This window comes from Schistocerca piceifrons, chromosome 1 (genome assembly GCF_021461385.2).
Source record: "Schistocerca piceifrons isolate TAMUIC-IGC-003096 chromosome 1, iqSchPice1.1, whole genome shotgun sequence".
Taxonomy (NCBI): domain Eukaryota; kingdom Metazoa; phylum Arthropoda; class Insecta; order Orthoptera; family Acrididae; genus Schistocerca; species Schistocerca piceifrons.
In genome coordinates this window covers 1,198,996,263-1,199,020,267 of record NC_060138.1, presented here as the reverse complement: position 1 = coordinate 1,199,020,267, position 24,005 = coordinate 1,198,996,263, and the positions used below count along the sequence as shown (strand labels likewise).

The 24,005-nt window shown below is 44.2% G+C and overlaps 1 protein-coding gene across 1 annotated transcript in view; it reads right to left on the bottom strand.

Moving 5' to 3' along the window:
- Positions 1–13,032, bottom strand: part of LOC124779271 (serine/arginine repetitive matrix protein 2) — an 874,478-nt gene extending 861,446 nt beyond the window's left edge. The window contains exon 1 of the mRNA XM_047253700.1: positions 12,815–13,032. Within this exon, the coding sequence (XP_047109656.1) occupies positions 12,815–12,956 (142 nt within the window). The 5' untranslated portion in view covers positions 12,957–13,032. The remainder of the gene's footprint in view (positions 1–12,814) is intronic.
- Between the last annotated feature and the right edge of the window lie 10,973 nt (positions 13,033–24,005).

Here is a 24,005-nt window from a genome sequence, read left to right as displayed (position 1 = left end):
TCCTTCTTGCATCCTCATCTCAGATGAAGGATCTACACTGAAGGGCCGGAGCAACTGGTACGCCTGCCTAATATCCTGTAGGGCCCCCGTGAGCAGGCAGAACTGGCGCAACTCGATATGGTATGGGCTCGACTAATGTCTAAACTGGTGCTGGAGGGAACCGACACCATGAATCCTGCAGGGTTATCCATAAATCCGTAAGAGTACGAGGGGGTGGAGATCTCTTCTGAACAGCACGTTGCAAGGCATCCCAGATAAGCTCAACAACGTGCAGCTCTGGGGAAATTGGCGGCCAGCGGAAATTTCCTGGAGCCACTCTATAGCAATTCTGGACGTGTGGGATGTCGCATTGTCCTGCTACAATTGCCCAAGTCCTTCGGAATGCACAGTGGACATGAATGGATGCAGGTGATCAGACAGGATGCTTACATACGTCACACCTGTCAGAGTCGTATCCAGAAGTATCAGGGGTCCCATATTACTCCACCTGGACACGGCCCACACCAATAAAGAGTTTTCAGCAGCTTGAGCAGTCCGTTGCTGACATGCAGATTCCATAGATTCATGAGGTTGTCCCCATATACGTACACGTCCATCCGCACAATACGATTTGAAACGAGACTCGTTCGACCAGACAACATGCTTCCAGTCATCAACAGTCCAATGTTGGTGTTGACGGGCCCAGACGAGGAGTAAAGCTTTGTGTCGTGCAGTCGTCAAGGGTACACGTACACGAGTGGGCCTTTGGCTACGATAGCCCATGTCGATGGTGTTTCGATGAATGGTTCGCACGCTGACACTTGTTGATGGCCCAGCATTGGTATCTGCAACAATTTGCGGTAGGGTTGCACTTCTATCACGTTGAACGATTGTCTTCAGTCCTCGTTGGTACCGTTCTTACAGTATCTTTTTCCGGTCGCAGCGATGTCGGTGATTTGATGTTTTACCAGATACCTGATATTCACGGTGCATTCGTGAAATGTTCGTTTGGGAAAATCCCCAGTTCATCGCTACCTCGGAGATGCTGTGTCCCATCGCTCGTGCGCCGACTATAATGCTATGTCCAGGCTCACTTAAATACTGATAACCTGCCATTGTAGCAGCAGTAACCTATCTAATCACTGCGACAGACACTTGCTATATTATAGATGCGCTGACGACTGCAGCGCCATATGCTGCCTGTTTACATAGACTACTGGCCATTAAAATTGCTACAGCACGAAGATGACGTGCTACGGACGCGAAATTTAACCGACAGTGATATGCAAATTATTAACTTTTCAGAGCATACACACAAGGCAGGCGCCGGTGGCGACACCTACAACGTGCTGACATGAGGAAAGTTTCCAACCGATTTATCATACACAAACAGCAGTTGACCGGCGTTGCCTGGTGAAACGTTGTTGTGATGCCTCTTGTAAGGAGGAGAAATGCGTACTATCTCGTTTCCGGCTTTGATAAAGGCTGGATTGTAGCCTATCGCGATTGCGGTTTACCGTATCGCGACATTGCTGCTCGCGTTGGTCGAGATCCAATGACTGTTAGCAGAATATGGAATCGATGGGTTCAGGAGGGTAATACGGAACGCCGTGCTGCATCCCAACGGCTCGGTTTACTAGCAGTCGAGATGACAGGCATCTTATCCGCATGGCTGTAACGGATCGTGCAACCACGTCTCATCCGTGAGTCAACAGATGGGGATGTTTGCAAGACAACAACCATCTGGACGAACAGTTCGACTACGTTTCCAGCAGCATGGACTATCAGCTCGGAGACCATGGCTGCAGTTACCCTTGACGCTGCATCACAGACAGGAGCGGCTGCGATGGTGTAATCAACGACGAACGTCATTTTTTTGGATGAATCTAGGTTCTGCTTAGAGCATCCGTGTCTGGCGACATCGCGGTGAACGCACATTGGAAGCGTGTATCCGTCATCGCCATACTGGCGTAACACCCGGCGTGATGGTATGGGGTGCCATTGGTTACACGTCTCGGTCACCTCTTGTTTTCATTGACGGCACTTTGAACAGTGGAGGTTACATTTCAGATGAGTTACGACCCGTGGCTCTACCCTTCATTCGATCCCTGCGAAACCCTACATTTTAGCAGGATAATGCACGACCGCATGTTGCAGGTGCTGGGGGAGGAGGAGATTAGCGTTTAACGTCCCGTCGGCAACGAGGTCATTAGAGACAGAGCGCAAGCTCGAGTGAGGGAAGGATAGGGAAGGAAATCGGCCGTGCCGTTTCAAAGGAACCATCCCAGCATTTGCCTGAAGCGATTGAGGGAAATCACGGAAAACCTAAATCAGGATGGCCGGAGACGGGATTGAACCGTCGTCCTCCCGAATGCGAGTCCAGTGTGCTAACCACTGCGCCACCTCGCTCGGTTCAGGTGCTGTACGGGCCATTCTCGATACAGAAAATGTTTGACTGCTGCCCTAGCCAACACATTCTCCAGATCTCTCACCGACTGAAAATGTCTGGTCAATGGTGGCCGAGCAACTGGCTCGTGACAACACGCCAGTCACTACTCTTGATGAACTGTGGTATCGTGTTGAAGCTGCATGGGCAGCTGTGCCTGTGCACGCCATCCAAGCTCTGTTTGACTCAATGCCCAGGCGTATCAAGGCCATTATTACGGTCAGAGGTGGTTGTTCTGGGTACTGATTTCTCAGGATCCGTGCACCCAAATTGCGTGAGAATGTACGAGTATTCACATGTCAGTTCTAGTATAATATATTTGTCCAACGAATACCCGTTTATCATCTACATTTCTTCTTGGTGTAGCAATTTTAATGGCCAGTAGTGTATTTCTGATTTTGAATACGGATGCCTATAACAGTTTCTTTGGCGCTTCAATGTATAAGTGTGTACGTAGTTTCTCGTTTTAATATTTCCTCTCACCCTTCCCGTCTGGGAGGGGTATCCTGAGCCATACACACTCTATACAGTAGAGTGAGGGAAGGGTTTGCGCCACCCGGTGCCGGCAGCGGCCTCTGCACATACGGGGATCCTCACAGATCTGCTGCAGCAGCAGGCGCGCTCCGTGTCGCACACCTCGCTTACGTAATGCGACCGCGAACCTGTGAAACCGAAATCCGCGCCGCCGCAGCAGCAGCAGCCACCACGCCACAGCGGGTATCCCGTCTCGTCTCGTCCTGTCCCGTCCCAGGCCAAGGACAGCCCCGCTCGGCTGCCGAGGATGCAGGCCGCTGCTCGTTATCACTCCGCTGCTAACAGCCACAAACTGCCCGCGTCCCTGGACGCCCATCATCTTTCTTAATCCCATTCACCCTAAGTGCACAACAATGTCGAGCTATTAGTCCTAACTTAGTTGCAGCATACAGGGGATACTTTGGTGATTTGGGGGGAAATCTTTGATGAAGTTCCACAATGTTCAGTTCTAGGTCCAGTGTTATTTCTCATATACATAAGTAAACACTCATTTAAGACACACTAAGTATAAATGGTTCTTTCAAAGATGGCTCGAATCTTATAATCAGTCCCAATAAAAACATAGCGAAATATGAAAAGGTAAATAATTAATTTAAAAGTTACGAACTGTTTTTCTGTAAATGACTTCCGTCTTAAATATAAATTAAAAGCACAGCGTATTGAGTTGTGCACATCAGAAGCCACAGTAAGTTAATGAAATTAAAGGAAGTGTGGGCGATTTACTGAGATACGTACAACCACCAACATTTTTGTGTTTACCTCTTGATGGGAATCTATGTTGAAGAAATCACATTTTAGAGTGACTTAGAAACTTCAGCGCTTTGTGCAATTATGTGTCTTGTACAGAAGTAAAGCAAAAAGTTTTAGATAGACAAAGGCTTGGCACAAGAAGAAAATATGGCATCACCCACGATAAAGTTGTTGACTGTAAGTCTTCAAAAAAATTCTTCAGAGATCTATTTTTCTTTCATCAGTCTGCTGACTGTTTTGATGCAGCCAGCCACGAATTCCTCTCCTGAGTTAACGCCTTCGTCTCGGAGTAGCACTTGCAACCTAAGTCCTCAATTATTTCTTGGATCCATTCCAATCTCTGTTTTCCTCTACAGTTTTTACCCTCTACAGCTCCCTCTAGTGCCATGGAAGTTAGACCCTGATGTCTCAACAGATGACCTAACATCCTGTCCCTTCTTCTTGTCAATGTTTTCCATATATTCCTTTCCTCGCCGATTCTCCGGATAACTTCTCATTCCTTACATTATCAATTCACCTAATTTTCATCATTCTTCTGTAGCTCCAAATCCCAAATGCTTCGATTGTCTCCTGCTACGGTTTTCCCACAGTACGTGTTTAACTACTGCACAATGCTGTGGTCCAAACGTACGTTCTGAGACACATTTTCCTGAAATTACGGCCAATGGAAAACGTGCGTTTGGCGTCATTGGCCGGGAGGCCCCTTGCGGGGCAGGTCCGGCCGCCTTGGTGTAGGTCTTACTACAGTAGACGCCACAGTGGGCGACCCTCGCGCCGGATGGGGATGAAATGATGATGAAGACAGCACAACACCCAGCCCCTGAGCGGAGAAACCCCCGACCCAGCCGGGAATCGAACCAGGGCCCGTAGGACGGCAATCCGTCACGCTGACCACTCAGCTATCGAGGCGGACACGGCCAATGTTTGATACCAGTAGACTTCTCTTGCCGAGGAATGCGCTTTCCACCAGTGCTAGTCTTCTTTTGATGTTCTCTCCGGCCATCAAGGGCTATTTTGATGCCTAAGTAAAAAAAAAAAAAATGGTTCAAATGGCTCTAAGCACTATAGCACTTAACATCTGAGGTCATCAGTCCCCTAGAACTTAGAACTACTTAAACCTAACTAACCTAAGGATATCACACACATCCATGTCCGAGGCCGGATTCGAACCTGCGACCGTAGCAGTCGCGCGGTTCCGGACTGAAGCGCCTAGAACCGCTCGGTCACAACGTCTGGCGATGCCTAAGTAGCAGAACTTCTTAACTTCATCTACTTCGTGACCATCAATCCTGATGTTAAGATAGTCGCTGTTCTCTTTTCTGCTACTTTTCATTACTTTCGTCTTTCTTCGATTTACTCTCAATCTATGTTCTGTACTCGTTACACTGTTCATTCGATTCCGCAGATCATGTAATTCCTCTTCACTTTCACTGACGGTAGCAATGTCATCAGCGAATCTTATCACTGATATCCTTTCACCTTGAATTTTAATTCCGCCCTTGATCCTTTCATTTATTTCCGTAATTGCTTTTTCTATCTATAGACTGAACATCAGGGGCGAAAGACTGTCTTACACCCTTTTTAATCCGAGTACTTCGTTCTTCGTCTCCCAGGCTTACTGTTTCCCCTATGGGTCTTGTGCCTATTGTATATTACCAGTCTCTCCCTACAGTTTACTCCTATTTTTCTCCGAATTTAGAACATGCTACACCATTTTACATTGTCGAACTCTTTATTTCACGTCGACAAATCGTATGAACGTGCCTTGAGTTTTCTTCGTACATCACATGGCTGGTTCAAATGGCTCTGAGCACTATGGGACTCAACTGCTGCGGTCATAAGTCCCCTAGAACTTAGAACTACTTAAACCTAACTAACCTAAGGACATCACATACATCCATGCCCGAGGCAGGATTCGAACCTGCGACCGCAGCGGTCGTGCGGTTCCAGACTGTAGCGCCTTTAACCGCTCGGCCACTCCGGCCGGCGTACATCACATCATATTGTAAAGTTATATACCAACGGTGCAGCCGCCATTGTGAAATGTCTTCGTTAGGTAATGTAATTATCCGCACTTGTAATTTTTCGATGCTATTCGGCCCACAACACAGAAAAATTTTCCCTTTTGTTTTAGAAGTCCGTTAAGATTCACGAGGAGTATTTACGTCCATAACTAAAATCTTCCTTTTTCAATTCCTTAGCGCTTAACCACAGTACGGGGTTCGTTTTATCAGGATTTATCAAATTTTGTTTTATTACTTAAGTTTCTGGAGAAATGCTCTTTTTGAGGCCACAGTCGTTAAGGTAAGCCAAGGGATTCCTGTGCGTCATCTGTCTGAATCTCATAAACTTCGTTCTGTGCTATCGTGCTGTAACTGTTTGTGAATAGTATTCTCTGAAGCGGAGTTGGGGGACTGGCTAATATTTGCCTAAACTAGCGTGAAAAACCACCTAAAACTCACTCTCAGACTGGCCGATGTACGAGCGAGCGGTCGTTGATCCGCTGAACCGATTCGATCCCAGTCGACCTCACCTGCCTCCCTCGCAAGCTAGGCCGCTGCACTTATGCTACAAGAACAGGTGACGTCCATAACTACAATATACGAAGGAAAATGACCTCCATTACTTTTTATTACATCTGACCTCCGTTTAGAAAGTAGGAACCACCATCACTATTCGCTTTCTCATGATATCTACATCTACACCCATACTCCGCAAGCCACCTGACGGTGTGTGGCGTAGGGTACTTTTGAGTACCTCTATCGTCTTATACCCTATTTAATCCGAGTACTTCGTTCTTCGTCTCCCAGCCGCATGACAGATAGCAAAGCGTAATTTGAAAGTGAGCTAACATAGGCACCACATGGGTAAATTCTACTCTATACAAGAAGAATAGTTTAGAAGATAGTAACTTACTCTGTGAAAGTATTACATACTCCTACATCTACATCCATTCTCTTCAAACCACTGTGATGTGCGTAGCATTTTGGTACTACTCTTCCCCCCCCCCTCTAACCCCTTGTACCTCTATAGGGTTTCCTCCCGTTTCCTTCGTGCATGAGCGCTGTGTAATTAATCTTATCTTCGCAGTCCCTACTGGACAGGTACGTGGTGGTTTGTATCTTACTTAAGGGGGTAGTCCACTTTGAAAATAAAAAAAAAAGGAATTTTTTGCTTAAAATGTTCTCCTGGACGTCTACATTACTGTAGTGTTCATCCCAAGTTCGCCAGAAACTTCATTATCGAGCTACGAGGTGATTTATCAAAGAGTGTCTCCAAAAACCAGTCACAGCGGAGAAGAAAAAAATATCTGACATGTAACTTATTTCAGCCACGGCCTAACAGGCGTTATGGAAATTATGAACGTGTTCGAACTTGAGATCAGACCAGACTGTAAGCATTTCTGTACAAAAGCTTGTCGAGTGAGCGAAGCAGCGGATAACAGAAGCTGCCAGAGAGGCCTGCAAGTCAATCGTGGCCACGGAGAAACGTTGAGGAAGACCTCCTTTTGGATCTGGAATGTTGGCTGTATGGTCCATGGATCGCTAATTAGAGGTATATTTACATGTAAGCCGTTTTGCGATATTTTCAAAAGTCTATTTTCGATGCAAGCTTTTGTCTCGATATCGTGAGCGAAGAAAAGACATTCGTTTCAAAAAGTCACCAGTTTGTTGCCCTACGTATGGTGACAGAAAATTATTTTGTTGTAGGGCAATTAGAATTCCAACTAATGGCCAATGTTCCGGCTGCAAGGGGTCCTTCCGACTGGTTCATCAATTGCAGGGGACGTCCGATGTGGTCACAAAAATGATTTATTTTACTTGAAAAATATCGAGAAATTCATCTATTTTTCAAGCGTTCAAAGAAGGCTACCATCTTAGTACCGGAACTTCGTAAATGGGCTTTCGTGGGATAAGTGACGAACATCTTGCAGCGTCTGCCAGTTCAGTTTGTTCAACACTTTCGTGGAGCTCTTCCATGATTCGAACAACATTCTTGCTGCCCTCCTTTATGTATGTTGAATAACCCCGGTAAATTCTATTTGGTATTGGCGCCACACAATTGGGCGGTACTCTAGATGAGTCAGACGAATACTTCGTAAGCAGTCTCCCTTGCGGACTGACTTGAGTTCTCACAGTGCCCTACTAAAGAACGAAAGTCTGCCACATGCTTTGTCAAAAACTGAGAATCTACATGATAATGATGACAAACGCTTATTCCTTCGAAACGCAATTCTAGTGCTTTTGCATTCCGAAATGTTATTAAGCCTACATTTGAGCACAACATTTACGCAGTAATCCCAGAACATTACGCAAACTAAATTCTGTTCCATGATACCGAATACACGTCAATATTGTTAATACATGCAACAACAGCTCTGAGGTGTAACCTAATCCTGGAGGGAAATGCATGATGTCAGTAGCTTAATGCTAAACGGATATACTCAATCGATTCTGCTGATCGGCCCAGATACGCTAGTAGTGAACCATGTCCTTGGAAAATGTACTTTCGGAGGATCGAATACCGTTCGGAAACGGAATATTTCAGTCTGCATTTAACCTAACCTTCACCTCTCATATTCGCCAGGAATTAAGCTAGATCGTGTTGAGTTCCACAAGTGATTGATATTAATATATATGATTAATGAGGACCACTGCAGCTGTACTGATACACATTTGTTGTTTCATGCCCCTTTTATTTGTTGGTAGTCTACATCGTCAGGCTGCCGAGTTGTGTCACTATCGTGATGTATGAGGTCTAACGCTACATACGACAACTAGACCTCACAACTCGGCAACGTGATGATGTTCTAACGAACGAAACCGAACCAGTCGTGACACAGAAATGTGTATCAATACAATTGTGGTGGCTCTCATTTATCATCAACTTTCACCAGGGACGACACTTGCTTCCGTTTCCTCGTGAAACTAATTTGTCCCCTTTCCCAGGCATGAATAATGGGTTGCGTTATGGACACATAAGTTGCGGAAGTGGCGTCAATCTGAGGTACTTGCATCATGTCGTTCAGTTACAAAGAATTATTATTATTTCTTTTCTGTCTTGAGTCCCTTAAGCCGTTCAGGTGTTTTCGTTCGAAGCGTAACAGAATCGGCGCTACGGTTATTTCCACACTTCGATTCAGTTGATCGAACTCGTAGTAATGGTTCAAATGGCTCTGAGCACTATGGGACTTAACATCTGAGGTCATCAGTCCCCTAGAACTTTGAACTTCTTAAACCTAACTAACCTAAGGACATCACATACATCCATACCCGAGGCAGGATGCGAACATGCGACCGTAGCAGTCGCGCGGTTCCGGACCGAAGCGCCTAGAACAGCTCGGCCTCCGCGGCCGGCCTCGTAGTAATCTTTCAAATGAAAATATGGGATATTTCAAACTTTTAGGAAGTGAACAGGTGATCGTAGATTTTAAACAGTAATAAAAGAAACATACATTAAGCTGTTTATTGACAAACAATTAAAACGCTATAGCACCAACATAACCTCACGAGCACTTTTCAAAGTGACGACCGCTAGCCGAAATGTATGCGTTATTTTGGCACAGTGTCTCAGAAATTCCTATTGCTATTGTACAATGACACATTCTGCTAGATCGAAGCGACCCATTGCCCTCTGGGTACTAGTGTGATTTCCGACACCAACGAGTACATGTAACGCCATAGGAAGAGAAATTCGCTTGTCTATGTGAAACTAATGTAAAACACGGCTAAACCCATCACCTTCGAACAGTCACGCCACCGACATGGGAACAGTTCTTCAGTACCTCGTAACCACTGTGGGGACTACAACGTCTACATTCATGCGTATTTTAACTCTCCAAGTATGGGAACCCTCACGAGAACATATGGGTCTCGGGCGTGAATATTCTCAATAACGCCTTCAGATTTATTACACGTTTGAAATAACGGAATAAGTGGAAACATAGGCGGAGATGCAAATGTAGCTACAGTACGCAGAATGTATAAAACGAAACAGATCACTGTCACTATACACACATCAGTTCAGCGTCACCCGGGTCCCCAGAGCTCCTGAAGACAGACGTTGACTGTGTATATTGTATCACAGACACAGTCCCTTTGACTGTTCAGAGATGTTACTAAACCCGCCCAAAGATGTAAAGCCTATGAGACAGAGGGGGTCCGATAGCCGATCAGTTCCAGTCATTCCATCAGGAGGGAGGTACACGGCTCGTGTTGTCAGTAGTTCAACCACGCCTAGACGGTCATACTGCGGTTCGATTGCGTCCGCATTGTTACTTTGTGCCAGGAACGGCTCTCAACAAGGTAAGTGTCTAGGTGTCTCGGAGTGAACCAAAGCGATGTTGTTCGGACATGGAGAAGATACAGAGAGACAGGGACTGTCGATGACATGCCTCGCTCAGGCCGCCCAAGGACTACTACTGCACTGGATGACAGCTACCTACGGATTATGGCTCGGAGGAACCCTGACAGCAACGCCACCATGTTGAATAATGCTTTTCGTGCAGCCACAGGACGTCATATTACGACTCAAACTGTGCGCAATAGGCTGCACGATGCGCAACTTCACTCTCGACGTCCATGCGAGTCCATCTTTGCAACCACGCCACCATGCAGCAGTGTACAGATGGGACCAGCAACATGCCGAATGGACCGCTCGGGTCTTGGCATCACGTTCTCTTAACCGATGAGTGTCACATATGCCTTCAACCAGACAATCGTCAGAGACGTGTTTGGAGTCAATCTGGTCGGGCTGAACGCCTTAGACACACAGTCAAGCGAGTGCAGCAAGGTCGAGGTTCCCTGCTGTTTTGGCATGGCATTATGTGGGTCGACGTACGCCGCTGGTGGCCATGGAAGGCGCCGTAACGGCTGTATGATACGTGAATGCCATTCCCCGACCGATAGTGCAAGCATATCGGCAGCTTATTGGATAGGCATTCGTCTTCGTGGACGACAGTTCGCGACCCCATCGTGTACATCTTGTGAATGACTTCTTTCAGGATAACGACATCGCTCGACTAGAGTGGCCAGCATGTTCTCCAGACATGAACCCTATCGAACATGCCTGGGATGGATTGGAAAGGGCTGTTTATGGACGACGTGACCCACCAACCACTCTGATGGATCTATAGTAGGACAATCTGGACCACAGTGCCTTGATGAACTTGTGGATAGTATGCCACGACGAACACAGGCATACATCAATGCAAGAGGACATTCTACTAGGTGTTAGAGGTATCGGTGTGTACAGTAATCTGGACCACCACCTCTGAAGGTCTCACCGTATGGTACAACATGCAATGTGTGGTTTTCATGAGTAATAAAAAGATCGGAAATGATGTTTATGTGCATCTCCGTTTCAATTTTCTGTACAGGTTCCGGAGCTCTCGGAACCGAGGTGATGCAAAACTTTTTTTGATGTGCGTACATTCGTTAGCTTCGCTAACTCACGACTTACTGTCACCTTCAACTCTAAGTTAGACATTGAGTTACGCTACGAAACAGACTTGAACGGCGAAATAAATTCTTCTGGGTAAGTGATCGCATTCTCGATGAGTTAAACTTCCTCAGGGTGTTTTATTTTATTATTAGTATTACTATTTTTTGACTTATCGAAAAACATTCTAAGGAAGGCCTTTTGTAAAAGTGGACGAAACATCGGAAGTTTTACACATTGACAATGCTGCCACATTCCCAGAAGTATTTTATTGACTGTGAAGGCTAAGCTTGCACCACCAGTACTTTTTTCAAAGAAAAAGAAATGAGCCTTTTTGACAGGTTGATTGTCTTCGCCAACTCACAAGAGGAATCTGTCAGCTATCTATGTAACACAGACCTCGTGCTATCCTACGGAGCATGCTGCTATCATAAACTTAATACTAATAATAAACCACAGAGTCGAAAGATGGCGTCACTGACTAATGTAGAATGGCAATATCGCAATCTTCACTACAGGCGGCGAGACTGCGTATTCCTTTTCAAGAATGGCAATGGCCATGCACAAACGTACGTAGTTTACAAACATTTGGCTAAGACGCATTGCCCCGTCAACACCTTGTATCACTTGATCTTATTTAAAAAAAAATGGCTCTGAGCACTATGGGACTTAACATCTGAGGTCATCCGTCCCCTAGAACTTCAGAACTATTTAAACCTAACTAACCTAAGGACATCACACACATCCATGCCCGAAGCAGGATTTGAACCTGCGACCGTAGCAGTAGCGTGGTTCCAAACTGAAGCGCCTAGAAGCGCTCAGCCACCGCGGCCGGCGATCTTATTTCAAAATAGTTTGGTTTCCTCTGTTATCTGTATGAATTGTTGTTGTTGTGGACTTCAGTCTAGAGACTGGTTCGATGCAGCTCTCGGTGCTACTCTATCCTGTGCAAGCTGCTCCATCTCCCAGTACGTACTGCAGCTTACATCCTATGAATCTGCTTAGTGTATCACCTCTTGGTCTCCCTCTACGATTTTTTTCCTCCACGTTGCCCTCCAATACTAAATTGATGATCCCTAATGCCTCAGAACATGTTCTACCAATCGATCCCTTCTTCTAGTCAAGGGTTTTCTCTTCTCCCTAATTCTATTCAATAACTCCTCATTAGTTATGTGATCTACCCATCTAATCTTCAGCATTCTTCTGTAGTACCACATTTCGAAAGCTTCTTTTATCTGTATGAATATGACTTCAAAAACTGACCACCGGATGTACATCTAGCACGCACGATACGCCTCCGCCACGGAAGTATCGGCCTGAAGCTACGCTCCATTGTTTACGGCAGGTATAAACACGCAATTTAACCGCCACGCGGAGTTACTTGCTAGTGAAAGTACTTCGTAAACTACGCGTTAAGTGACCAGCTTGTTCCGTGCCCCGGTTTCGCAGTCTCGCACCACCTGTTATGCACCTGAGAAGAAATATGAGCGTTGTGCTGACATTAGCGAGGAAATTGACGTCGCGAGTGAAAGCGGGCGAAAGGGACGTAATTGTGACGTTCCAATTCCGGCAGCGTAAGTGCTCCCGACGTAATGTTCCGGGAGCGGCCTTCAGTTGCGCAAGTGGTGTGGCGCCGGCGACGCTACCGCCGACGTGAGTACTCACCCTCCTTGGTGGTGGCGACCGTGCCGTCGGGCTCGACCTGCGAAGCAGAAGAGCAAGAGATGAGCGACACGCTGGTCGTGGTGGCGGCGGAGCTGGTGGCATCGCAGGGCGCGGGCGGCGACACGATCAGGATGACGACCATCCGCGACCGCACAGCGCACGAAACACACGAGGGAACACGCACTGCGCCGCCGGCGACAACACACAACACACTGCTGCTGCTGCTGCTGCCGCTGCCGCTGCTAGCACGCGAGCGCGCCTGGAGGCCGCGGCGGACACGCCAGGCTGCCGAGCTCCCCCCACCACAGCCGCCCGGCTGGCTATAAGGGCTGTCTCCCATACCTACCGCTACTCCACGCCACGCACGGCAGCAGAGCCGCTGCGCCAATTTCTGGAGGGCCGCGCTTACGCAGCCTGCGAGGCGTCACTGTCCGTGGAGGTTAGATTAGATTAGTACTTGATCCATAGATCATGAATACGACACTTCGTAATGATGTGGAACGTGTCAGGTTAATAAAAGGTGTCTATACAAGATATTACATTACACAAAATATTACGTGACACTCAATTATACATATATATATATATAGGGAACAAATAGCAGGAAGAATGTGGGAAAGAAATACAGTAGAAGAAGAGGAATGAAGTAGTGAAGGCAGCAGAAGATCAAGTAGGTAAAAAGACGAAGGCTAGTAGAACTCCTTGGGTAACAGAAGAAATATTGAAGTTAATTGATGAAAGGAGAAAATATAAAAATGCAGTAAATGAAGCAGGCAAAAGGGAATACAAACGTCTCAAAAAAGAGATAGACAGGAAGTGCAAAATTGCTAAGCAGGGATGGCTAGAGCACAAATGTAAGGAAGTAGAGGTTTATCTCACTAGGGGTAAGATAGATACTGCCTACAGGAAAATTAAAGAGACTTTTGGAGAAAAGAGAACCACTTCTATGAATATCAAGAGCTCAGAGGAAAACCCAGTTCTAAGCAAAGAAGGGAAAGCAGAAAGGTGCAAGGAGTATATAGAGGGTCTATACAAGGGTGATGTACTTGAGGACAATATTATGGAAATGGAAGAGGATGTAGATGAAGATGAAATGGGAGATATGATACTGCGTGAAGAGTTTGACAGAGCACTGAAAAACCTGAGTCGAAACAAGGCCCCGGGAGTAGACAACATTCCGTTAGAACTACTAACGGCCTTGGGAGAGCCAGTCCTGACAAATCTCTACCATCTGGTGAGCAAGATGTATGAGACAGGCGAAATACCCTCAGACTTCAAGAAGAATATAATAATTCCAATCCAAAAGAAAGCAGGTGTTGACAGATGTGAAAATTACCGAACTACCAGTTTAATAAGTCACGGATGCAAAATACTAAGGCGAATTCTTTACAGACGGCTGGAAAAACTGATAGAAGCCGACCTCGGGGAAGATCAGTTTGGATACCGTAAAAATGTTGGAACACGTGAGGCAATACTGACCCTACGACTTATCTTAGAAGAAAGATTAAGGAAAGGCAAACCTACGTTTCTAGCATTTGTAGACTTAGAGAAAGCTTTTGACAATGTTGATTGGAATACTCTCTTTCAAATTCTAAAGGTGGCAGGGGTAAAATACAGGGCGCGAAAGGCTATTTACAATTTGTACAGAAACCAGATGGCAGTTATAAGAGTCGAGGGGTATGAAAGGGAAGCAGTGGTTGGGAAGGGAGTGAGACAGGGTGGTAGCCTATCCCCGATGTTATTCAATCTGTATATTGAGCAAGTAATAAAGGAAACAAAAGAAAAATTCGGAGTAGGTATTAAAATCCATGGAGAAGAAATAAAAACTTTGAGGTTCGCCGATGACATTGTAATTCTGTCAGAGATAGCAAAGGACTTGGAAGAGCAGTTGAACGGAATGGGCAGTGTCTTGAAAGGAGGATATAAGATGAACATCAACAAAAGCAAAACGGGGATAATGGAATGTAGTCGAATTAAGTAGGGTGATGCTGAGGGAATTAGATTAGGAAATTAAAGTATTAAAGGAGTTTTGCTATTTGGGGAGCAAAATAACTGATGATGGTCGAAGTAGAGAGGATATAAAATGTCTACTGGCAATGGCAAGGAAAGCGTTTCTGAAGAAGAAAAATTTGTTAGCATCGAGTATAGATTTAAATGTCAGGAAGTCGTTTCTGAAAATATTTGTATGGAGTGTAGCCATGTATGGAAGTGCAACATGGACGATAAATAGTTTGGACAAGAAGGGAATAGAAGCTTTCGAAATGTGATGCTACAGAAGAACGCTGAAGATTAGATGGGTAGATCACATAACTAATGAGGAGGTATTGAACAGAATTGGGGAGAAGAGGAGTTTGTGGCACAACTTGACAAGAAGAAGGGACCGGTTGGTAGGACATGTTCTTAGGCATCAAGGGATCACAAATTTAGCATTGGAGGGCAGCGTGGAGGGTAAAAATCGTAGAGGGAGACCAAGAGATGAATACACTAAGCAGATATATACTGGGAGATGAAGAAGCTTGCACAGGATAGAGTAGCATGGAGAGCTGCATCAAACCAGTCTCAGGACTGAAGACAACAACAACAATAACATACAAGATATTACATTAAACAAAATTTTGCATGACACTATATATATATATATATATATATATATATATAGGCGTGGTAAGCTAATTTACTCAGATGTATATCGCCAAAATTTGCAATGACCCTAATAGCATAAGTAGCTGAACTCAAACGTTTCAGCAGATCCTCAGTGTGTTTTTTTCAGTTCAACCCCTCATCAATGCATACACCTAGAAATTCTGAATATTCTACCTTAGCTACCGATTTCTGATTGAAGTCTATATTTATTAATGGCGTTTTGTCAACGTTTAACGATAGCCCATTTGCAGAGAACCACTTAACGATTTTCTGAAAAACATCGTTTACAATTTCACCAGTTAATTCTTGTCTGTTGGGTGTGATAGCTATACTTGTATCGTCGGCAAAAAGTACCAGCTTTGCATCTTCGTGAATATAGAATGGCAAGTCATTAATATATATTAAGAACAGCAGAGGACCCAAGACCGAACCTTGCGGCACCCCATTCTTGATTGTTCTCCAGTTTGAGAAATCACCTGTTTTTTTGCATATTATGTGAACTGTTTATTTCAACTTTCTGCACTCTTCCAGTTAGGTATGATTTAAACCATCTGAGCACTGTCCCATTCATACCACAGTACTTGAGCTTATCTAGAAGTATTCCATGATTTACACAATCAAAAGCCTTTGATAGATCACAAAAAATCCCAACGGGTGACTTCCTGTTACTCAGAGCATTTAATATTTCATTAGTGAAAGTATATATAGCATTTTCCGTTGAAAAACCCTTCTGGAAAAAATAAGAGGGTTGTCATGACGTCACAAACTTGTAGCCGACCCAAGTGAAGATCCGCCATGTTAGCAACCCCAAAACATTCGCTTCTGGTGATTTGATTCCGTGTCGTCGTGAAGTGTTTTGATTAAAAAAAATGCCAGCTTGCGTCGCTTACGGGTGTACTAATCGTTCTGATCGTAGTCTAAAGTTCAAACAAATCACATGTAATTCGTAAGTGGACTTATTTAAGTGCTATTTTCTTATATATCAGGTGTACCGGTATGAAATGAGCTTTTTTTTGTGAAAATTAAACACTAATTTTGAATTGAAAAGTAAAAACATTTTATTCAAAGTACTGACCGTTGCTTCCTATACTTTTTGACCACCTATCTGGCAATTTGTGGACACCACGTTAATAGAAATGTTCACCTTTTGAAGCAAACCAATCACACACCCAATTCTCGACTTCTTCATAGGAATCGAAGTGTTCCTCAGCCAATGCGTGTCCTATTGATGAAAACAAATGGTAGTCGGAAGAGGCCAAGTCTGATGAATACGGCGGGTGGGGTAGCAGCTCCCAGCCAAGTGTTTTGATTGTATCCTGAACCAGTTTTGCTTTGTGTGCAGGTGCATTGTCGTGTAAAAAAATTACTTTGCCATGTCCTCTGGCCAATTCTGGTCTTTTTTCGATCAATGCATAGTTCAAATTGATCATTTGTTGTCTGTAGCGATTAGTCTTCACAGTTTCACCGGGTTTTAGAAGCTCATGATACACCACACCTTTCTGATCCCACCAAACACAGAGCATTGTCTTCTTGCCGAATCGATCTGGTTTTGCAGTCGATGTTGATAGTTGTCCGGGACTAACCCATTATTTTTCCCGTTTAGGATTCTTAAAATAAATCCATTTTTATCGCCAGTAACAATTCGATGCAAAACTGATGTCTTTGAAAGAAAATTTGACAAATGGTTTTTCGGTTTTCCATCCGTCTTTCATTCAATTCATGTGGCACCCTTTTTCCACACTTTTGGATCTTTCCCATACCTTTCACACGGTCAGAAATTGTTCGTTGTGCAACATTTAGCATTGCTGGCATTTGCTTTTGACTCAAAGTATCATCTTCATCCAATATTGCTTGCAATTCGGCGTCTTCGAACTTTTTTGGTGATCTTCCACGTTCTACATTTCTTACATCAAAAGCATTATTTCTGATCCGTTGAAACCATCTTTTGCATGTTCCTTCTTATAGAGCATGATCACCACATGCCTCGACAAACATTCGATGCGACTCTGCAGAACTTTTTTTCAAGTGAAAACAAAAAATCAATGCTTTCCGCAAATCATTACTTTCTGTTACAAAATTCGACATTGTTAACACAATGAAAACATATGATGTTGTTTGTTCCATGACTTGATGTATACGAAATATCTTTGACAGATGTCATACCACCCAAACAAAAAAAAATTGTGGCTCATTCACAACAAATGTTCCCTATCGACACATTTGTATCTTAACGCTCATTTCATACCGGTACACCTGGTATACTTGAAATGCTGATGCACTGTAAAGTTTTACAGTATGGTTTTATTTCTGTGATTTGACTTTAGATTTCCTATCAGTCCAACGCGAAGGGCTCTCTGGAGATGAGCAATACACCTGGTTTTCATTGTTTGGTTATTCCCAAGTAACTGAAAAATCCTGGCAAGAAATAACCTGGAAATGGGGACTAATGTTTTAAAATGCAATAATTTAATATAAAAGTAATGCAACTACATGTAGTTAATTAAATCTTCAGCAAAATGTGTGGAACACCTGTTACAGTGGTTAAATTGTAAGTACTTAAAGGGTTACATATTTGTTAAAGCAAAGTTCCCTATCAACGTCCAGGCTATTTAGATCATTACAGTAATCAACGTGTTGTCGTTTTACCTCGTAAACTGCTGTTATTTGCCACACTTAATGTCACTTGGTAGGTACAATTTAAAAACACAGCAGATGTGTATACTACAATGGGCCTGACGATCTTAAATTCAGTTCTTTTCCTTCGTAATTTAACGAATCTTTCACTTTGTTGACATGACAGCTGGCTTTTTTATATCATCCCTGCATACATGTATGGGACACCAACGGAAATAAGGTAAGTTTCTTGCAAACCTGAACATTTAAGATTTGCGTTTGACTTGAAAATGCAGCGAATACAAATCGGTGCTTCTAAACTATCAATCATTGCTTTTGGAGTTCTGGCTTTATCAATTATTGACACAAACACAATGAAAGTGAATGAAATGGATTACGAAAGCACGCTTTTCATAGCAGATATTTCTCTTCTCGATTATTCGAAGTGTATAAACAAAAAGGAATCAGAGTACTGACGCCAGGAGCGTTATATTTTCGTGTCGTATTGCAGCATCGAATACGCAAAAAAATGTTCAGATGTGTGTGAAATCTTATTGGACTTAGCTGCGAAGGTCATCAGTCCCTAAGCTTACACACTACTTAACCTTAATTATCCTATGGAGAAACACACACACCCTTGCCCGAAGTAGGACACGAACCTCCGCCGGGACCAGCCGCACAGTCCATGACTGCAGCATATCGAATACGCATTTAAGACCAGAAAACGTTTGAAGTTGCGTTCCTTATGCTATGTTGTTCACTAAAGCAGTGTAACATTTACTATATGAAACAAATATTGCGTGCACACGACAGAAATAACGAACAAGAAGGAATTGTAAACACTCGTCTGCTAATGTTTTGGGGGATCCAAGATGGCGGCAGGCCCTGCCCACTGGCTTTAGAACAACGTACAGCGTAAGCCTGTAGGGCCATCTCCTCTTTTTCTACCTCCATGATTACGCCGCATGCTATCGTACTGTCAGGATAAACATTTTTTAAGTATTTAATATTTTTTTTTGAAAATTTGTGGTAAGTTCCTGAGGTCATCGGTCTCTAGGCTTACACACTACTTATTCTAACTTAAACTAACTTAGGCTAAGGACAATACACACACCCATGCCCGAGGGAGGAATCGAACCTCCGACGGGGGGAGTCGCGCGAACCGTGGCAAGGCGCCCGAGACCACGCGACTACCCCGTGCGGTAATGTACAGGGTGTCCCAAACAGATTTTAGATAGAATTATTTATTCGGAAGAAGGGCTTCACACCAACAAATTGCATACTAAATTACTCAGAAAAAACAGAAGTTTACAAAAATCCATCATAAATGTTCAATATGTCTTCCACTGCCTGCACGGACGACATCTAGCCGATAGCCGAATTCATCCCAAACTGAGCGTAATGTGTCTTCTGTCACTGAAGCTACAGTAGCTGATATTCTGGTTTATAGTTCATCAATGTCACGAATTAAGGGAGGAACGTAAACAAATTGTTTAACATATCCCCACAGGAAGAGATCACATGGTGTTTAGTTGGGTTGGGTAGTTTGGAGGAGGAGACCAGACAGCGAGGTCATCGGTCTCATCGGATTAGGGAAGGAAGTCGGCCGCGCTCTTTCAAAGGAACCATCCCTCATTTTCCTGGAGCGATTTAGGGAAATCACGGAAAACCTAAATCAGGATGGCCGGACGCGGGATTGAACCATTGTCCTCCCGAATGCGAGTCCAGTGTGCTAGCCACTGCGCTACCTCGCTTGGCGCTAAGTCAGGGGACCTAGGAGGCCAAGAGTGTAATGCCTGGTCTCGCGGTCCTATACGCCCTATCCAACGTTGAGGCACGTTGGCATTGAGGAAACTGCGCACGTAGTTGTGCAAGTGCGGTGGTGCTCCATCTTGCTGATAGATGAAATTGTCCGAGTCAAGTTGTGGGAATAACCAGTTCCGCAGCATTGCGAGATATTATTGTCCTGTAACGGTTTCTTCCTCAAAAAAGTAGGGTCCATAAACCTTGCTTCGCGAAACAGCACAAAAAACATTCACTTTTGATGAATCACGTTTGTGTTCAATTGTTTTATGAGGATTTTCGAGCCCCCATATACTCACATTATGGCGGTGAACCTTACCGCTAATATGGAAAGTTGTTTCATCGCTGAATATCAACTGTGACATAAAAGTGTCATCTTCCATGTCCTACAGAATAGCACTGCTAAAGCCCACTCGCTTCACTTTCTCAGTATCTTGAAGGGCTTGTACCACTTGTAATCTGTATGGCTTGAAGGCTAAATGACGCCGTAACACACGCCACACTGTCATGCGCGGTAACGCAAGTTCTCGGCTAGCACGACGCGTAGACTCAAATGTTCGTCGGATTTGTTCCACTGTTTGTCCAGGAACGCGTGGCCGGCCAGGACTTATGCCTTTACAGAGGTATCCTTTTTCTTCAAACTGTTTATACCATTGTCGAATGTCCTTTAGTGACGGTAGTTTAGCACGAAATCGAATATGAAACGCACGCTGAACTACGATAACTGATTGAGAACGACTAAATTCAGTAACACAGCGGACGCCATATATCGCGAGACTGGCTGCACGATCCAGGTCTGAACTCGTAGCGGATTTTTTTCTGAAATTGCAGACCATGCCGATTAGATCTAGCGCTGTTCAACTTACCTAGTGACATTTGTCGCAGTATTATTAGAAGTTAAAATCGGATCATTCTTTTTGGGACACCCTGTATTTAATATTCGTGCTCTGCAGTGATCTTTCAGATTTTGTCGATGTAATTGATTAATCACATGAAGAAATACAGCAACCAGTTTATTTCGTACAAACATTTTTTAGGGCGAATGCCAACAGCTGTTAATTATTTTATGAAATGCATGACACAAACATTCTATATTCCTCTATTATCACTACCGGTTTCGTTTGGTAACCATTATCACTATGTAAAAAGTACATACGCTCTAATACCAAAAAAGAAGAAAAAATGACGCACCATGAAGAAATTATCCGAATGGGACGGAAATCGGTAGGTGTGGTGTCCATGTAGAGACAAATAAATGATTACAATTTCAGAAAAAAATTGGATGATTATTTGAGAGAAGGGGTTTTACAAATTGAGCAGGTCAGTAACGCGTTGTTCCTTTTGTGTTCCTTATGCAAGCAGTTATTTGGGCTGGTGCTGATCGACAACGCTGTTGGATATCCTCCTGAGGGTTGTTGTGGCAAATTCTGTCCAATCGCCTCTTCAGATCCTCCAGATCCAGACCTGGTTGGAGGACCCCCTGCCCGTAACGCTACAAACGCTTTCAGTTGGGGGACAAACCCGGCGATCTTGCTGGCCGTGGTAGGGCTCGAATACAAGCAGTAGAACAAGTGTGTTTGTGTGGCCATCCTCCGCAGCAAGCATATAAATATTTGTTCTGTAAATAAAACTGCATTTTCCTGCTGCTAGTTACTTTATTTATCCTATACGCGTTTCGCCTTCTCCTGTTCTAAGGCATCATCAGTGTGATCTTTAACGACACAGTTTTGTTAGTTATAGATTATCAAACAGTTCACTTCGCGATTTTTTGTAAAAAAAAAGTAATTACTTACGATTTGCTAATCTGCGTTTCCTCACATCTGGTCTGGAGGTGGAAGGCGAGAACACAAAGATCCGATTATATGGCAGTGATAAAAGTGGTAGTGCGACCTCCAGACCAGATGTGAGAAAACGCAGATCAGAAAATCGTAAGTAATTACTTTTTTTACAAAAAAATCGCGAAATGAACTGTTTCAAATGGTTCAAATGGCTCTGAGCACTATGGGACTCAACTGATGAGGTCATTAGTCCCCTAGAACTTAGAACTACTTAAACCTAACTAACCTAAGGACATCACAAACATCCATTCCCGAGGCAGGATTCGAACCTGCGACCGTAGCGGTCGCGCGGTTCCAGACTGCAGCGCCTTTAACCGCACGGAGTGAACTGTTTGATAATCTATAACTAACAAGACTGTATCGCTATAGATCACACTGATGATGCCTTATAAGAGGAGAAGGCGAAACGCGTATGGGATAAATAAAGTAACTAGCAGCAGGAAAAGGCAGTTTTCTTACAAAACAAATATTTACAAGTAGTAGACACTCTTACCGTGTGCGGTCGGCATTATTTTGCTCAAATATAAGCCCAAGATGGCTTGCTGTGAGGAAAAAAAAAGTCGGCCGTCAAATATCATCGATGCACCCATACTCCTTGACAGAGCATAAGGGATGATGCGGGAGACCCGCACCGTCGTACTAGAGAAGGTCCTAGTGGAGGTGGTTTGCCATTGCCTTCCTCCGACTATAATGGGGATGAATGATGATGATGATGAAGACAAAACAACAACACCCAGTCATCTCGAGGCAGGTGAAAATCCCTGACCCCACCGGGAATCGAACCAGGGACCCCGTGCTACCGCGAGACCACGAGCTGCGGACGTGCTGTAGCAATGCCGCGGATAACAACCAAAGGGGTCCTGCTATGAAAAGAAATGGAACCCGAAACCATCACTCCTGGCTGACGAGCCGTACAGCGGGCGACAGTCAGGTTGTTATCCTAGGCGTCCCCAGACACGTCTTCGCTGGTCGTGGAGGATCGGTTCAAAGATGGACCTGTCACTGATGGAAATCCTACTCCAGGCCGAAACGACGTGTATGGAGACGCCCCTTATAGCGGTGGGATATCAGCCTGATCGCCGCCCACCATATGGTCCGACAGGCATGAGTAAAGGACGGGCTTGCCGTCTTTTCATAGCAAGACACCTTCGGTTGCCATCTGCCGCACCCATACGTCACAGTGGTACGTCGATGATATTCTACGCCCCATTTTGTTGGCCTTCACAACATGCCATCCTGGACTTACATTTCAGCAAGAAAATCCCCCCTCGCACACGGCGAGAGTTTCTACTGTTTGTCTTTCTCTTGCCGAACCCTACCCTGGCCAGCAAGGTCGCTGGATCCGTCCCCTATTGAAGACGTTTGGTGCATTATGGGCAGAGTCCTCCAAATAACTCGGGATTTTGAGTGTCTAACGCGTCAATTGGACAGAATTTGCCACGCTATCTCTCAGGAAACATCTATCAGTTATGTCAATCAATGCCAAGCCGAATAACTGCCTCTCACTTTTGCGCCCCGTGTTCGGAACCCGATTACTGTTTTTTTATTTCAGTTTTTATTTTTTCATTTATCTATTCAGGTCCGTGGAAGGTTACTAAACGAATTTTTCTTATCAAGTCAGTGGATGCAAAGGTGTTAGTTTACAACTGTGTTTAACACTGTCATACATTTAGCATATAATATACGTGTGCATGGTATTTTCAGCAGTTACAGACTACTGAATTCTGAAATTCTTATATTTCATTCTTACACCAATTCTGATACTTTATCCCTGTTTTTTTTTTCAGGAAAATTTAGTGTGTTCTCTAGGTTGATGGCAGTCGTAGAAATATTCGAATCAAATTTCGAACACCACGAGCATTGCGCGAAGGCAGGTTTGCCACAGCGACTTTGGTTCGAATGAGTCTCACTCTGGAAAGAAACGTCGTGAACACTGCTGAATATTTCACACATTGCCAATAATTTCGCGACAGGCGATGGATAACGGATCACTTTACCGAAAACTGGCACTTGCAGCTGAATATGAGTCAAGACAGACTACAGGAATTTCACCTAAAACAGTTTCAAATAATTTTCTCGTTACTATTCGCCAGATATAAAATTAAAGACGAATAAGGACAACGTTACTGCAACATACTTTAGAAAACATTCGTGCAGTAATCTTCTAGAGACTTAGGTGGATAAATTAAAAACAAAAATAAAAATAATAAAGGGGTTTCGAAAGCGAGGAGCAGATATATTTACTCGCTAAAAGGCACATAAGGTATCACGAAAATTTTGACCCTTCCTTTTCT